Genomic DNA, 18,065 nt, shown 5'->3' with positions numbered 1-18,065 from the left:
TTTCTCCTTCTTCACCATATCTCATGAAGAGGCCTTTAATGGACTTCGCATCTAGTTTACTCCTCAACTCCGGTCTTACATGCACAAAAGCTTCGCAACCAAAAATGCGTAAGTGATCATATGAAGCAGGCTTGCCAGACCAAACCTCTTCAGGGATGTCACCTTTCAATGACATGTGAGGGGATTGATTGCATATATGCACTGCAGTTTTCAAAGCTTCTCCCCAAAACCCATGAGAGAGATTAGCTGTGGACAGCATGCATCTCACCCTCTCACAAAGTGTCCTATTGAATCTTTCAGCCACACCATTAGAAGAGGGGATGTATGGTACAGTAAGCTCCCTCTTAATGCCCAAATTTTCACAAAACTTGTCAAATTCAACACTTGTGTACTCCCCCCCATTGTCTGTACGCAAGCATTTTAGCTTTCTACCAATTTGGGTGGTCACAAATGCATGAAATCTCTTAAACGCAGCAAAGGCTTCATCATTAGACTTAAGCAAATAAACCCAAATTTTCCTAGAATGATCATCAACAAAGGAGACAAAATAATATGCACCACCCATAGACTTAGTAGGCATGCTACATACATCGGAATGTACAAGATCAAGCACACAAGATTTACGAGAGACACCAGAGTAATAAGAACGCTTTACTTGCTTGCCATATTGACATTCATTACAAAAGTCAAGCTTTGTGCCTTTAGCATCAAGCTTGTTCAAAATACAAAGCTTAGAAAGGCCCTTTTGGCTCATATGGCCAAGCCTCTTGTGCCACAACTCCATGTGAGAGTTAATTTCAGCCAATGCAATAAACTTGCCCAACACGGCCTTTCCATGCATGCAGTAAAGTGTCCCTTTCTTTGTGCCCTTTACAATCAGCCTTGAGCCTTTAGTCATTTTCCATGACCCTCTCTCAAACAAGATGTTGTAACCATGCATATCCATCTGACCAACAGAAAGCAGACTCTTCTTGATTCCCGGCACATATCGAACACCATGCAAGACAAGCTCATTTGTGCCATCTATGGAGAGATGCACAGTGCCAATACCCTCAATGGAACGTGCATGATTGTTTCCAAGGTATACATGGCCACGCTTGCCCGCATCAAAAGTAGAGAAACACTCCTTGATAGGAGTCACATGAAATGAAGCACCGGAATCAACAATCCAAGTCTGGGACAATGCATCATTCACAGTTAACAAAGCATCAATAAGATCACTCTTAGTGATCTGCATGTCCTGTGTATGAACATAGAGAGGGGCATCAAACTCATGAGCATCATCAACTGAAAAAGTAGCACATAGGATGTCCTCTACATCTGACAACTCCTCAATAACAACACTAGAGGCCACATTGGCCTTCTCCTTGTCCTTAGAGCTGTCCTGTGCATCTGTCTTGACTTCTTTCTTCTCTTTCTTTTTGTCTCCGCCATTCTTCTTTCTTTCTAACTCTGCCTTATAATACCTGCAATCGGGCTTCTTGTGACCTTTCCTACCACATTGATAGCATGTCACATCACCCTTGCCTTTGCTGGCATTTCCCCTTTCCTTGCTCTTACTCTTACTCCTCTGTGCATAGTTATTCTTCTTCTCTGTCTTGCCTCTAACGATGTTGGCTGAGCTGCCTTCCTCTCCACCTGCTTTCCTCATGATTTCCTCATTGAGAATAGAACCCCTAACACCATCAAAGGTCAGATTGGGGTTATTAGACAGTGAAACTGCCAATGTCTCCCAAGAATCAGGTAGGGTCATAAGCAAGAAGATAGCTTTCAGCTTATCATCAAAGGGAGGCATGCCTGAATCCTGCAACTGCGACAAAGTACCTGTAAACGACGACAAGTGCTCTGCAGCGCTCTTTGACTCATCCAATTGCATGCCAACAAGTTTTCGCACCAAATGCACTTGATTGACCGGCGTTGTATTTTCATACGTTGCCTTCAACTTTTCCCACAAACTAAAAGCAGTCATAAGACCTTTGAGATCTACCAAGATCTCGTCCAAAACGGCCATCTTTATGTAAGTAATGGCCTTCTTGTTCAAAGTGGCCCATGCATCATCAGACATGTCCTCTGGCTTGTGTTCCTCTAATGCCCTGTCACAGTCTTTAAGGAAGAGAATTCCTTGAATTCTGTCCTTCCATAGGTCAAAAACTGTACCTTCGAAGTGCCGGATCTCAAAGAGATTCTTCACGTCCGAGGAGGATGACGCCATAGTTGCACAAAAGGAGAGCTAACTTGCTGAAATTTTGGGCAAAACGCACCAAAAACGAAGTACAGCCTCACAGGAGTGTGTACAACAACTCCAAATAGTCACAGGAGCAATTCGAGGCAAAATGGGTCAGTTTAGACACAAAAATCGAGTTATGAATTTTCTGCGCAGAAAATTTCAGCGAGCTAATTTGTGCCCAAAAACAACAATTTTGGTTGTTTTTACCCTCACAGGACATACATAAGGCTAAAACACAGCCTTTAGAAGCATGTATGAGCAAAAGCCCCAATTTGTTGCATCAATTTTGCATGAAATTGGCCCACAGATTGTCATATATAGGCAAGACGAGGTCAATGTGCATAAATTAGAGCGATTTGCACTTTTCCCATTGTATATACATCGAAATACACTTGCAAAAAACCTGCGCAAATCTGAAATTTGTTGGAAACATCTGTTTTGACGACCTGTTTTCGGCAATTTCAGTGTTTTCGGGCAGTGGGGACTGAGGGAATGCGAACCCACACCTTAATACATGCTTTGCAATACCTGCGTTTTGCTATAATGACCTGTAATTTGCTGATTTTTACCTGTTTTCAGCCTGTTTTAGGTCAAAAGTGCAAGACCGGGGGCCCACTAGTGTCCGGGGACGATCCCTTGGCGATGAAACGGCAACTCTTTGCGTCAAAGTTGATCCTCTTGGCTGAAAATCAGCATTTGCAGGTTTTGGGCCAAACCCTAAATGGGCTCTGATACCAGTTGATGAGCGCGCGGCGGTGTGTGCAAGTGAAAGAGCACGCGAGGAAGTGCAGTGTGTGTGCAGAGAGGGGAGGCGAAGAGCAGCAGGAGAGGAAGCGCTAGCAGAAGAAGAGGGAGAGAGAGAGAGCTCACGTTTTTGGGGAAAACTCAATAAGTGAGTTTTGGGTTTTTCCACTTTTATTATAAGTGACCTCTAAAAAATGTGTCCAGGTTCAATATGAACCTGGACAAAGTATAAAAATGTACAAAAAGGGGTTATTTAGGCCTTTAACCCAATGATGGGCAGTCCTAGCATTGAAATCCCCTAGAATGATGATGTCACCATCTCTAGAGAACTCCCATATGTCATCATCCAAAATAGAGAAGGGGGACTGCATTTGGGTGGTGCATAAACTGACGTATTCGTTGGAAGTAGCAAATAGCAATGTAAAGATATCTACTTGTCTCTGCTCTCAATCTCATCCACATGTAGCTAGCTTGCTCATCCCTACGGGCTATATGTATCAATGGCTACAACTCTTCCCTGAATAACACTGCCACTCCTCCTGAGCCCCGCCCTCTATGCTCTGATCGTGTCTCCTGTCTATAGGCTGTCTCCCATCTATATCCACTAATGTGAAGCATAGATGGCCCCGGGGCCTGATGTGCCTTAGAGTAAAAGACGATATCTCTTCCCGTAAAACTATCCTCAAAAGCACCCACATCAAGGCGCATAGATCCATTACAATTCCAGGTGGCAACTTTGAGTTTGGTCCCATAGGTCTCGCACCGTCATGTGGAGCGCTGCTCGACAATCACCACTCGGCCATCTCTGCAGAAGGCCGTCTTTCCCTTCTCCCTTGCCACTTGAATCTCTAGCATTACCTCTCTCATATGCGCAAGCTGTGTGTGTGTGTGTGTGTGTGAGAGAGAGAGAGAGAGAGAGAGAGAGAGAGAGAGAGAGAGAGAAATTGAAATGTTATATTAACGTCTTCAAAAGGCCAAAGTGACCTATGAGACCAAACTGATACAAAAGTGGTGAATCTGGTACAATGTCTGAAAAGTGTGAGAGAGTGAAAATAAATGCGAAAAAACTAAATACAAAGTATTAGATAAACTTCTTAGGAGCATTCTGGGTGTCTGGCTAGAATGCTTCAAATCCTTTGTTGTAGTCTCCTCCGGTGAAGTGTGCTTCTGCATCTCGGTCATGGTCGTCTCGATTTCCTAAGCTCAGTCTCCCTGTCAATGAGGGTGCCTTTGGTATGAATGTGGGTACTCCTTTGGTCGTGGTCGTGGTTGTCTCGATTTCCTAAGCTCAGTCGCCCTGTCATGAGGGTGTCTTTGGTATGAATGTGGGTACTCCTTTGTGCTCGCTACTGGCCTCTTGCTTCTCCTTCCATTCCTGCTTCTCTCGATCCGAAGAAATCTGTGATCTGCCTCTGAGGTTGTAGTGCTCTTTGTCTTCTCATTAGATTATCCCTGTGCCGATGTAGTTCCAGTAGGTACAGGCCTAAGCACCTTTGATCTTGGTATTGCATGACTCTATCTAGAGGTCCAAAGCCTTCTTTAAATAGGCAATGGAAACGCCCACGTATCTCATAGTATACGGTGCAATGGCATATGTAGTGTAATTCTGTCTCCGGCTCCATTCTGCATAACTTGCAAATTCTGCTCTCAGGTGGGATTCCCCTAAATCTGTCAAATTCAATTTCAAGTTGGTGTGAGGATGTACGAATCTGACCAATAGCACATCTCAAACCATGAGATAGGTGGGTATCCATGTAGTTCGGGCGAATCACAAAACCATCTTCAGATAGCTGTAGGAAGTTTCCTTTGTAGTCGGCCATCTTCGTGCCCAATTCTTGCATAGGGTCTACCCATGTCCTCTTAGTGTCCAACTGTATAAGATCCTGGCGGATGATTTTATTAATCTCCGTTCGTGTGATTTCCAGTGATGGAGCCTCAAGAGAGTATTGGTAGGGGGGTAATCTTTCCATACTAAACCCGTGTCTCTAAAACCACGAAGACAGTTGCGCATACCAGCATGATGTATCTCCTTTCATTGCTAATTGTCGAGAGGATTCGAGGGCCAATCTAGTATATCGGCAATTATTTGTATCCCACAAACCATGTATAAAGGACACTAATCTGGTAAGAGCTTCAATTTCTATCGAAGGGGCAGCTAGTTCCGCTCGGATAATCGCGTGTGGTACACAGAGAGAGAGAGAGAGAGAGAGAGAGAGAGAGAGAGAGAGAGAGAGAGAGAGAGAGAGAGAGAGAGAGAGAGAGAGAGAGAGAAACGAAATGATATATTAACGTCTTCAAAAGGGCAAAATGACCTATGAGACCAAGCTGTTACAACATAGTGAATCTGATACCATGTCCGTAATCAAAAAAGAACCGAAACGAAAATACAACTACTACAAACTGGGATTGTATGGATCTTCCAACTAATACAAAGGTGCCGAGTACAATGTGTAAAGAGAGAGAGAGAGAGAGAGAGAGAGAGAGAGAGAGAGAGAGAGAAATGAAATGTTATATTAACGTCTTCAAAAGGCCATAATGACCTATGAGACCCGAAAGTTACAAAGTGGTGGATCTGATACAAAGTCAGAGTAACAAAATAACCTAACAACAGTACAAAACAAAGATATATACTATGGGGTCCTAAGTTGATCGATGTGAACCAAGCAAAAGACTAAGCAAAAAAATGGGCGGCTTGTTGGGATAGCTGAATCACAACAGATCTAGCATCGGTCGTTGGCGAATCTCATCAATTTCCTCCATGGTCAGTAGTCTGACCGGGCGTCGTGCATGCCTGGCCAGCGTGCTCCAAATTTTCTGTCGTAGCCTCCGTCGATGCTGTGTAGTTCTTCGCAGCGTGGGCGCCTGGATTTCCCCAGTTCAATCGCTCGGTCAATCAGTGTGCCTCTGGTGTGAGACGAGGGGGAGCTCTGCTGTGGGAGTGGCTCTTGCGGCTGTCCTGTGTCTGCTCTGAAGAAGTCTGTGATCCGTCTTTGAGACTGGCTAGCCTCGCCATTCATCAGGCAGCTCGAGCAAGAACAAACCCAGACATCTCTGATCTTCGTATCCCATGACTCTTGAGAGTGGTCCAAAACCTTCTCTAAACAAGCAATGGAAGCGGCCTCGTATCTCGTAGTAGATGGGGCAGCGACATGTATAGTATAGCTCTGTCTCAGGTTCCGAGAGAGAGAGAGAGAGAGAGAGAGAGAGAGAGAGAGAGAGAGAGAGAGAGAGAGAGAGAGAGAGAGAGAGAGAGAAATGAAATGTTATATTAACGTCTTCAAAAGGCCAAAGTGACCTATGAGACCAGAAAGTTACAATGAGGTGTATCTGATACAAAGTCAGATTAACAAAATAAATTAAACTAGTATAACAAAATATAAATACTGCGGGATCCTAAACTAAGCAGTACAATGTGAAGACAATATGGGAGGGGAGTAGAGATCCATCTTCATCTGCACTCTGGACGACGAAAGAGTATGGCTTGAATCTTTTGCCATAGCCTCCTTCGAAATTGTGTAGCTCCTCTCCTCCCTCGGGGTCGTCTAGATCTCCCTAGCTCCAATGCTCGGTCTATGAGAATGTCAGTAGTGCGGGTAGACCTCTCCACCGTCGCTGGTTGCTCCTCTGTCTGTTCTTCTGGGTGTACAGTATCTAGTGTAAAGAAATCTGTGATCTGTCTCTGGGGATGTCTCTCTTCACCTCTCCTCAGTCTGGTTTCTCTATGCTTCTGTAACTCAAGTAGATAAAGCCCAAGACATCTTTGATCCTCATAACTCATGACCCTAGATAGAGGCCCAAAACCTTCTTTGAATAGACAGTGAAAACGGCCTCGTATCTCATAGTACACTGTGCAATGACATATGTAATGTACTTCTCTCTCTGGCTCTAGATGGCATAAGCGGCATATTCTGTTATTTACTGGTGTCCCTCTAAATCTGCCAGTCTCAATCTCGAGCTGATGTGAGGATGTGCGTATCTTGCCAATGGCACAACGCAAACCATGCGAAAGATGCGTGTCCATATAGTTAGGTCGAATTACAAACCCATCCCCCGTGAGGTGGAGAAGATGCTCTCTATAGAAAGCCATCTTTGTGCCCAACTCTTGTAACGGCTCTATCCATGTCCTCCTCGTGTCCAACTGGATCAAATCCTAACGGATGAGTCTATTAATCTCTACCCGTGTCAGAGACCTCAAGGGTGCCTGAAGAGAGTATTGAAAAGGAGGTAACCTGTCCATGGTGAAACCATGTGTCTGAAACCATGATGTCATCTGAGCATACCAGCATGATGTATCCCCATTAAGAGCTAATTGTCTGGAGGACTCTAGAGCCACCCTGGCATATCTGTCTCTGGTAGTATCCCACAGACTGTGTACAAAGGAGACTGATCTTGTGAGAGCCTCAATCTCCATAGCGGGGGCAGCTAATTCCGCTCGAATGATATCATGCGGTACAGAAACCTTGGCTCTAATCAGCCGAGAGATCATAGATACTAGGGACTTCTCCATACGCCTCCACCCATCCTGGCCTATAGAAGGTCCCCAAACCTGCACCCCATATAACATAGTAGAGGCAACCAAAGTATCAAAGAGCCATAACTTTGTCCTAGGTTCCTAGAACTGAACCTGTGAACACATCCTCTCCATTCCTCCCAGAGCCACACCAGCTCTAGTTAGTCTAGTCTCTGTTGCTCTTCTCAAGGAAAATCTCGGCCCAGTAAAGACTACCCCCAGGTAAGTGTATGCATCTGTATACTCCACAATCTCCTGACCATACTTGAAAGTGGGTACTGATCTCCTGACCCATTGCAGTGTGGTGTTAAACACCATAACCTTGGTTTTACCTAGGTTAACACACAATCCACTATCCTCTGCAAAATTGCGTAGTGCATCCAACTGTCGTTGCATACCTTCTGGTGAGTCAGATATCAGCACAATATCATCACCATATAGCAACAATGGGATCCACGTCCCTGCCAGCTATGCACCTCTGTCACCCTCTCTATCGATGTAATCAGACACCTCATCAACATACATACCAAATAGAGTAGGAGACAATGGGCAGCCCTGTTTCACTCCAATGGTAGAGTGAACTAAATCAGATACCCCTTCCGGAGTGCGTACCCGTCACTGATCTGTACAAAGCCATAATCCCCCAAATCACCTCTATGGGCACCCCCATCTCCTGTAGTCTGCGCATCAATCGAGAGAAGAAGAAGAAGAAGAAGAAGATTGTTTTAACGTCGTAGAAAACTATTCCAAGAGACCTTAAAGATCTATCCGACGAGAAGAGTTGAACTCAAGACTTGTTATTCAAGGGGGAAATGGCAGCACAACTATTTCACATGTAAATGCCAGTAGTATACTTCAGCAAACCAACCTAAAATGCAAGTGCTGTTCCACATGCATCAAATGCCCAAGGTTATATAAATACCTGTGTGCACATGAAAACTGGAGAAACAGGAAAATAAGACAGGAATATACCTGGAATGATTTTGAAAGAGGATAGTTCATTGGAAACTTTAGTTGAGTTCATCAGGACATAGCCATGGAAAGTTCCAGCAAGCAAGCACAGTTGACAGAAGCTAACATAGCCAAAGCGTGAGGCCGGATAATAGCTGATACTGAAGCAGTTAGTTTCATCTAATGGATTGTCAAGGTGGAAACTAAGCGTATAACTCAGCTTATTAACATCCAAGAGATTCATGATGGGGTCCCTGAACTCCAGTTCCTCCTGCATGAGCTTTCCTGCCTCAAATGTGCTGATATTATCTGTCCACTGCACAAAAACGTTGGTATAATTGTTGCCTGTCATCACATAATCAGCTTCAGCACACCAGAAAGATTCCAGTTCCGAATTTTGAACTTTAAAGTGGTAGAAGAATTAGAGGTCCATTCTCAATTTTTGCTTTAGAAGGTTTTTAAGGAAAAGCTATCATCTTACACTTCAACTAAGCACTCAGTGTTTTTTTAATAGCACTCAGCCTAGTTCCAGGCTATTTTAGAAAACATAAATATCATAGTCACCAAACATACCAAGCAATAAAAGTGCATGCCTCTCAGGCTGATAATTTAGAAGCCTCGGTACAAATCCTTTTGCATTTAAGAAACTCAGAAGGCTTAGGGTAGCAAAACGTGAGTAGTACAATTCCAAAAGCATGAAGATGTCCATATGGCTGGAAAGGCTTCCACATCCCTCTAAGACAGTGAACGAGTTCTGCAGCCTCCCAACATTGACTCAGCAATTTTGTGTCATGTGCCACTTCATCACATATCTGCAGTAGTAATGTTGCCAAACCCTTCACCTTCCTATCTGTTCAAAAATTGCATACCTTCCAAACAGCTAAGGTGTCCCTTTGCACATCTGAGACTTTCAGTTTAATTTACTAATGATGGAAAACCTTGGCCAGACATTTTCAACTAGAAACCTGGAAAAATCTCCTCCTAAAATACAACAAAATTGCATTCGGTACAGAATCCTATCGTATCGATCAGTGTATGCAATTAATTAGAAAAATTCGCTTAAACCATGTCATGCCTCTCTGTAACTATATCTTGTACCTCTTAAAGTTTTCCTCAGGCCAGTTCTTGAAATTTATTCCTCTTTGAAAATTATCCCTCGGCTCTGTCCTAGGCCACCAAAGATTCTCTGAAATATAAGCTTGTTGTCTGCACTCCACCTCCACCAAGCATTGCTCTGGCCTCTACCCATTTACCTATAAGTCATGTGGCCTTTTAAACCTCTCAAGCTCTTGCCTCTTGATCTCCCTCACTCTCCGCCTCTTGGTAGGTATAAACTTGATAAAATTCGAAGTTTTTCTTTTATTATGTTCAATTAAATATGTCCTATGCACCATGCAAACTCATGATACAACCATAAAATAGATGTTCTCAATGTGGGCATCTAAGTCGGCAGACAATGTCATCAATCTGAAACCATTACCAAACAATGTATCATTGTACAAACCAAAAGTGTTAATAATGTTCAAAAAGAGCGTTAATCGTACCAGGGAAAACGATGTATCTGAATGGTGATCCTCCTATTTCACTTGAGTTATAAAAGACATGGCAAGGCCAACTTCCAAGGTCCATAGTTGCAGTGATTTGAATCACAGCATATCCAGATTGAGGATCGCTATTTTGGGTGTAAGGCTGTAAAAATCGAGTACCATTTGAGAATAAACAGTACATGCTAAATACCAATGGAGTCACTGAAGCATTCAACATGTTCCCATATGCATCCATCATGATGACTTTTAATACTGCCATCTTTCCTTTCATCATATAGGTTTGAGTGTTATTCCAAAACCCCTTTGATGCCAAAGCTAGCACTGGTCCTGTGCGTACAATTAACTAGTAACGTACTCATTAAGCTTTCAAAACATAGTACATAGTACAAAAGATCAAACGAAAATTAAGAAGTAACGTACTCATTAAGCTTTCAAAATATAGTACATAGTACAAAATCAAACGAGCACTAGTTATGTGCTAAAGATTGAAGCAACATAACAAGATTCAGGGAAATTCAAAGAATTTCCAGAAGTAGGTATGTGTTCTTTTTCATGAATCAATGGCATCTATGGTGGGTAATTTAGGGTGGCATTCAGATTTTATATTGTGTTAACTATAACTTGATTAAGACTCATACACTTGCTCTAGATACTAATCAAGTCGGCCAAAATGTAGACAACAATTTGATTTTGATTAAATAATCAATCAATATTGTGCTCTATATCTTGTGTGTACAGATAGGAGTGTTTTATATAAAAATGGGAGTAGCTATGGTTTCACACTTCTACCTAAAAGGGGAGGGAATCAAGGGGCTGATTTGTGAAAATTTGCATGACCCATACAAGTGGCATTTGGTAGGCAAGAGAGACAAGCCCCCAAAAATATGGCAAAGGGTGCACACCTCATGGGGTATACACATGATAAGATGACACAACAAAGAGAGAAAGAAAGATTTTATTTACATCTTCGAAAGACAAATCATTGTACATGTGTGGTACATCCTTTGACATACAAAAAAATAAAAAGCTGCATTGAAACTGAAAGACTATAACTAAATGTTGAGCTGATGCTAGGACTCAATCTGGAGTATACAATGAGTGAGAGGGGCGGTACTGCAGGTGATGACTATGATAGATAGGAATGGAGCTCTACTGCTAGGGAGTCATAATGCAAGACTTTATGCATACAATTCAGCTTAACGTAAAATCATCAAAACTTGAGACCAATTTGCAGCTCGCTGTGTGGATTTGTAAGAAGGCACTTTAGTTGGATGCAAGAATGTTTGATGAATTTATCAAAGGGAGAGATGTTATCTTTTATACAAAGACCCATCAGTCACCCAATGGGGTGTTTACACGTGTGCCATGGTACAAATGGGAATCAGTTTGTAGAAAGAAGGTGCGATCAACTTTGGAAAATAGAGAATTGGGAGGTATTGCAGTGCTGTAGTAAGAAGTTTTGCACCGTATTGTCCAAATAGTACACGAGGATGAGAATGCACAGTATATTTGGATGTGTATAAGGCCAGACAATAGTCAGACAATGTTACATTCCTCCTATCACATCTCATTGTGCTCCTCCAAAGATGGATTCATCCTATTTGGTTCTAGACAAGGACATTTGAGAGTACTTGAGAAATGGAGACATCATGCTTCTCCGTGATGTTAATGAGAGGACTGGGCAGCAGCAGTTCCTCTTTAATGACACATCGGAGAAGACTTTGCGAGAGGTTGACCTTACTGACTTAGGGGTGTGATATGGGGGCTAACACAAATTATGGCCGTCACTTTTTGGCGACGGTAGATGCACATGGTTAAGCCATACTAAATGGTATTGACAGATGGCCTGGCTCGGGCAAACTTGCACGTCACCCCAAGAGGAGGGAGCCAATACTGTAGACTATATTTGTCACGTGACACATCCAACCCTATGTGTCCGTGGACAAGCTACAGCAAAAAACCTTTCCTTTCTTCAATCAACACTGTCAGAATAGAACAAAAAAGACTTCTGTTGCATATGCGACACAGACCGCATCTTTTGAATAGGGAATTGACCATGAAGGAAGAAAGACTCATAGAACTTGAGATGCAGATTCAAGAACTGAAAACAACTATAAAACCAGAGAGGACTTCATGCCGAATGGAGATGAAGCAGATAAAACCCCACACATAAATTCATCAAGCTCAAAAGGGGCAACAATATACAAAAATCTACCAGAGTAGGACTCCTCGATAGATGGGAAAGAGAAGGCTTGGATCCTGAGTGCCAACTAGATTCCATTCTGGAAACAGATATACTCAAAACACAACTAACCAGGGTAGATCCTACCCTATATGCAAGCAAAGCTTTGTTATCTTTCATACGACAGACAGAATTGTTGAAGGGAACTTCTGTGTGAATAGCATATTAATTGACTCCAATTCAACCCAGGAACAGGCCCACATAATCAGCCAAATTCAGCAAAGCTGGGAAGGAGGAAAAGTGGACAGTCTACAGAGAAAGACACCACCCTCTGAAATAGTGAATACGTCTCACCATTTGATTTTATGCAACCTGGTCTGTCTTCTGTAGATTCTGATGGACCCATATCATTGTAATTGCAGATCTTAGGAGTCATAAGAGCTTCCCAAAGCCATGTTAGTATTTACCTGTTCTCTATCTGTGCCCCAAAGGCACAATATCCAAAGAGGAATGTAACCAGTGGGTGAACCTGGTTGGTCTTATAAGTCAATTTTTGACAACATGACATTAAGAGATTTCTTTCTTAAAGCTGCACCATGCATGAAAATACAAAAATGAAACAGCACCTGGGAGCCTTGTTAACTTGAATGGCGATCCTTTAACTTGCTTGCTTCCATAGCTCACATAATACGAGAATACGCCAGCCTTATTGGAGGTAAAGGTGACATACTCAATTTGAGGCATATCAGACTGTAAACTATAAGAGGCCTCCTCATAGACCACGCCACCAGATTTGGCGTACGTGTATATGTTGAATTTGATAATTTTCGTATTTCCAACTAGTGCATTACCATACCGATCTCTTAAATACACCCTTAAGCGGGAGCTCTTGCCTGCTGTATAAAGCATGACTAACCATTCAGCTGTGCATTCTTCAACCCACAGATCGCCTGCGCATAATTCACCAACAACAATTTTTTGGAGATAAATCTATGCAGCACTTTTCCTCACAGCATATAAGTTTTTTGCAGAAAATAAAACACATTCTAATGCTTTTCCCAAGACACATAATTCTGCAAGGCTAGATAAGGCCACGATCAGATTGCAATTGCAAGAATCTAATACACAACTCTTTGCTCTGTAACAATTTTGTTGATCTTATAGAGTTGTTTTTAATTTTCTTAAATCAGTGATTATAAGAAGATCCATTTTTCTCACTATCAAATTGATTGTGCAACTACAACTTAATGACTGATTTACGCACTTGACAAAAGTAACCAAGTTTGAGGTGAACTTGACGGGATATCTCCTTTGGACTTATATGCTCCATTTTATGTAAATTGACAGTAGAAGTTTACATTTTTCAAAACATTAAATGATACAGGTTTTGGTATTTATTGATTTTTAATATGCTCGATTATATTTCGATAAATCTTCACAAACAGAGGTAGTCATTTTATGAAAGGCCTCACCTATTATGCAGATCAACACCTTATGATATTGCATGGAATAGATAGGTTGGTTCCAGGCAAAGAATTGCATACCTGGGATTATCTTATAAATAAAAGGTGAGCCTATTATTCTACGAGAATCACTAGCTCCCACGTGCAGCTTGTACGTTCCAATCAAAGTATTGTTGATTATCACATCTTCAAAACCAACTTCTTGCTCTTGAGACATAGACACAAGGCACGGTGCAATCCTTTGAGAAACATCAATTGAGAAAACAGTGAAGCTAAAAAAATCTGCTCTTCCTGTGGCTTTTGTGATGTTGTTCATAAATCCATCCATAAGTAACACTCTCAAAGTTCCGATATCTCCAGCCCGAAAAGCACTAACATTGTTTAACCAGAAGCCTTTTGAATCAAGGATTGAAATGTCGCCTATCAAAACAAGCAGAAATTGTTTGTTCAGAATGGTTTTTGTAGTTATCAAACATAATTGACACAAGAAGGTTCATAAAATATATCTAGCAGGGCTCCTACTTTGGCATAACATAATATGGTGTTGCATACATAGTGTAATTAGGCATCGAACATTATTGTTGCAACATGTGGTGTACGTGGGTGCGCGTACACACACACACACTACACTTATACACAAGCGAACATAAAAGTTCAAAAGATAGCTGGCTTTAGACAAAGGATAGAGATTAGCACAAAAATGACTCACTCTTATCTTCATTTTTGTACATCAAAGTGAGAATGAAGTATCATTCCAGTGCTTTTTTTTTTTTTGAGAAAAAGATCCTTCTATTAGTTAATGAAAACTGCCCATAGGGCTACATCCACCTCTGCAAGAGAGGGCTACAACAAGCATGGTGGGGAGACTCTCCCAATGAAAAAACAGCATATGTACAATGGGGCTAAATCAAGAGATGGGAGGAGGGAAAAGCCACACAGGTGGACAGTAGTGCCATCTGAGCACCCCCTGGACCATGGAGTAGAACGGCCCAGGGCGCCAGAGTCGAAGGAAAGCCTCGCGGCGCTCCCGCATGCGGTCGGAGCTGCCCTGTAGTCCCTCAAGCTGTCCTCTGAGAGTATGGATCAGCTCTAGCCAAAAGTCACGAACAGTCTCTGCTGGTGGTACAAGGCGAGCCTCAAAGATGCGGAAACAACGGGCCCGCCAGATGAACCAGAGAGCTAGGCCGCTGATGAGCTCCCAACACTCCGCTCTCTCACTGCTCCACTCCTGTGGAGTAAGGTCTGTAGCAGGCTGGAGTGTAGGTCGACCCCCCTGTATCACTATCATCCTGCTGGTGGAAGATAGCTCAAACTGAAGTGCCGGGCCCGTGAGGGTGGACCAAGCCGCTGCCCCCCAAGTGTACTGTCGAGCCGTGGAGAGGGCAGGCATCAGCCGAAGAACTCGTAGCCACACCTGCTGGGCCGAGGGACAGTCCCAAAGACAGTGACGCTAACTCTCCACCAACTGGTCACAGGCTGTACATGCGGCCGAGAGACCACTATGTACAAGCCAGCTCCCTACTGCTGTGGCTCTGTGTGCAACCAACCACTGGAACAAGGTGACGCGCCTCGGCTGTCTGGAGTCCCACAGCCTCTGCCAAAAAGCTGCCAAGAACTCAACTGTGAGACCCTCCTCCTGCCAATGATGTGCTGCAGCGGGGCGGGCCTCACTCTGTGCTGCAAGTATATGACGTCCAAGCCGAACAGTGTACTGAAAGAAAGGGACTCCTGGGCGGTCTGCAGAAGAGAATGGGTTCCTCCATAGCCACTCACCAGGATCCCACTGTACTCGTGCCAGTGGACAGCACTCCCAAGCCCATAGCCTCCAGTGTCCTGTCTCAAGAGCTGCTGGGTCAGGGTCTATGACGCAAGTCCTCCCACAGATGCCCACAACTCGGATCCTCTGGAAACAACACTCTGCTACCTGCGGGGTCTCTATTGCAACTCTCTGTAGTCTTCCCCCACCCTAAAGCTCGAAGAACAGGGCTGGGATAGTCTCTGAGCAAGCCCTGACTGAAATGAGAACCTCCAGTCGTGTGAAGGCTCCCATCCACCGGGGTGCTACTGGCTCGAGAGGCGTGAGCCAGTCAGCTGGAACTGACTCTGAGATGTCCTGACACATGCTCTGAACCCCTCTCATGCCCTGTAGCTGGACAACCTGCACCTCCTCTGACAAACCTGTGAACTCTAGCCAGTCACCTAGAGAGCGCGCTGGACCTGCTGCCATGGGACCCCAAGAAACATGAGGCCTACTCCCAACCAAGTGGCCTCGCTGAGTGCTAACCATGGGGTTCCAGACGAGGGGCTACCGTAGGCGCTCCTCCGTGCACGTCGGCTGTCTCTGCTCTAGGCCACGCCGTAATAGCTCCCAAGAACGAAGCAGACTCACAGCGAATCGGTCCTCCAGTCTCCTGCTCAAACCAACTCGACGCAACTCTGTAAAGATCCATCTGGTCGAAGGTTGCCAAGGGCCTCCTGACTGAGGCACCCTGGCACGAAGCCTATGCAACAAGAACTCCTTCCAGGGCTCCTCGCCTGGAAGAAGTCCTCTGACGACGAACTTCCCAAGAAGGGCTCTGCTCTGCTGTGCTGGATCAATGATCCCAAGCCCTCCCTGAGAACAAGGAAGTGTGATGACCGACCAAGCCACCTTGGCTCGGGCAATCTGAGTGTCGCGACCTGACCAAAGGAAGTTCCTGATCCACCTCTGTACCTGGCTGATGCAAGAACTCGAGAAGATCCAGCAAGAAGTGATGTACCACATAGTCGCCAACAACACCTCGTTGGCAACTACTACTCTACCAGCCAGCGAAAGTCGGGCTGAGCTCCAATGTAACAATTCCAGTGCATTTATACATGAGATAGTCAAAAAAATATGGTTTTAAAGTGGAGGAAGACAAGTTCTTCAGTGTCGGACAGCAACTAACCAAAAAGATCCTAAGTAAAGATAAAATTCTCACTTGCATCCATATAAACAACACAACAGATTCGTTAGCCTTGAATATGTATTACAGGTGTCAACGAATTGTTATCCATGTCCTACTTAAAAACTTTTTTAACTTGAACCCACTAACCTTTTTAGAGTATCAATTAGAGCATAGTATTTAGGAGACTAACAGTCTATCAAAGAGTAAGTATAATCCAGAGGAAGTGTTTATCCATATGTTTTGATAGTGATCAAAAGGCCACAACCCCTTCTGATCCAAGTGTCAAAAGTTCCCCTTAATTTGAGAGAGTTATTCATTGTGATCAGAAGGCCGAGTGTCAGAAAGATCCCTTTAAAAAAATTTAAGTATATAATCCAAAAGAAGTGTATATCCATATGTTTTCATAATGATCAGAAGGCCGCCACCTCTTGTGATCCAAGTGTCAAAAGTTTCCCTTAATTTTAAAGATTATTCATTGTGATCAGATGGCCACCACCCCATCTGATCCAAGTGTCAGAAAGATCCCCCTTTTTGTTTACATTAAAAACATGAGGTAATCAAGTTATGCAACTTTCTTACTGCAAAAAAATATGTTTTTTATTGTTATGTGGATCAAAAATCTATCACCCCCTTCTGATTAAAGTGGTATAACCATTAAATTAAGTCTATTAAAGTCTGTTTTGAGTAATCATTCCTTATGGTCTTGGATTATTCAGTTTATTAACTTAAAGCCATATGTTAAAATGTCCGAATGTTAGTTTTTCCAGGTAAGTTCTCGACAAGAGTCATTAGTTTACTTCTCAAAAGTCTCAAGTGTTAGTTTTTAAGAAATCTCAATAGCCAGGAAAAACGTAGCAGCCCTATCCTTGTATTTGTAGTAGGGCTACAGTGTCACTGCCACGGCACAGGCCCAGGTTTCACACTGCTTGCCGGGTTGGTGACACGTGGCAAGGATACGGGTGGTGGTCTAGTCAACACCGTGGCGAGCGCACCATCGCCACAATTCAGAGATAGCTTAGCTGAAGTGGATATTTTGCAGCAGTTGGTGGCTCTTCATGTTTGTATATATCCGTAGTGGGTTTGGATCAGTGATCTACTTTTTGTGTGGTCAATAGTCTAGATTCTATTATCTTGAGTTCACACACAACACGTTTTCACGTCTTCCCTGCACCGTTGAGCCTCGACACCCCCATTGTATCCATGAGTTCTGGGCTGAAGCAGAGTGTGCTGCCATGCCAGAGTCTGTGTTGATTTCTTTGAGTTAGTCGATGTTCATACTATTCAGGTTTCATGACTGATGTCTTGCTATTGTTGTCTGTTCTGCATTGTCTTTTGTGTTTTCCTTCTGTGGAGTGAGATCTCACGCACATTGCACTGAGGAGCACCCACCATAGAGAGCACGACACATTATCTCCACTACAGTATTACTAAGGCTATCCATATCAGAAGCCTCATGGTAAAGTTTAGGTACTAAAAAACACCAACACTCGGGATAAATTTTTATTCTTTTTCCA

At 43.4% G+C, this 18,065-nt stretch overlaps 1 protein-coding gene across 1 annotated transcript in view; it reads right to left on the bottom strand.

The window, feature by feature from the left end:
• Positions 1-18,065, bottom strand: part of LOC147443103 (uncharacterized) — a 303,366-nt gene that overhangs the window by 230,157 nt on the left and 55,144 nt on the right. The window contains exons 6-9 of the mRNA XM_086529029.1: positions 13,706-14,044; positions 12,788-13,111; positions 9,977-10,306; positions 8,454-8,777 (exon numbers count right to left, since the gene is read on the bottom strand). Coding sequence (XP_086385155.1) covers positions 8,454-8,777; positions 9,977-10,306; positions 12,788-13,111; positions 13,706-14,044 — 1,317 coding nt within the window. The remainder of the gene's footprint in view (positions 1-8,453; positions 8,778-9,976; positions 10,307-12,787; positions 13,112-13,705; positions 14,045-18,065) is intronic.

The sequence above is a fragment of the Adiantum capillus-veneris genome, chromosome 14, assembly GCF_014529385.1.
Source record: "Adiantum capillus-veneris isolate H3 chromosome 14, ASM1452938v2, whole genome shotgun sequence".
NCBI lineage: Eukaryota > Viridiplantae > Streptophyta > Polypodiopsida > Polypodiales > Pteridaceae > Adiantum > Adiantum capillus-veneris.
The sequence above is the reverse complement of the archived record's forward strand: the minus strand, read 5'-3'. Positions and strand labels throughout refer to the sequence as shown.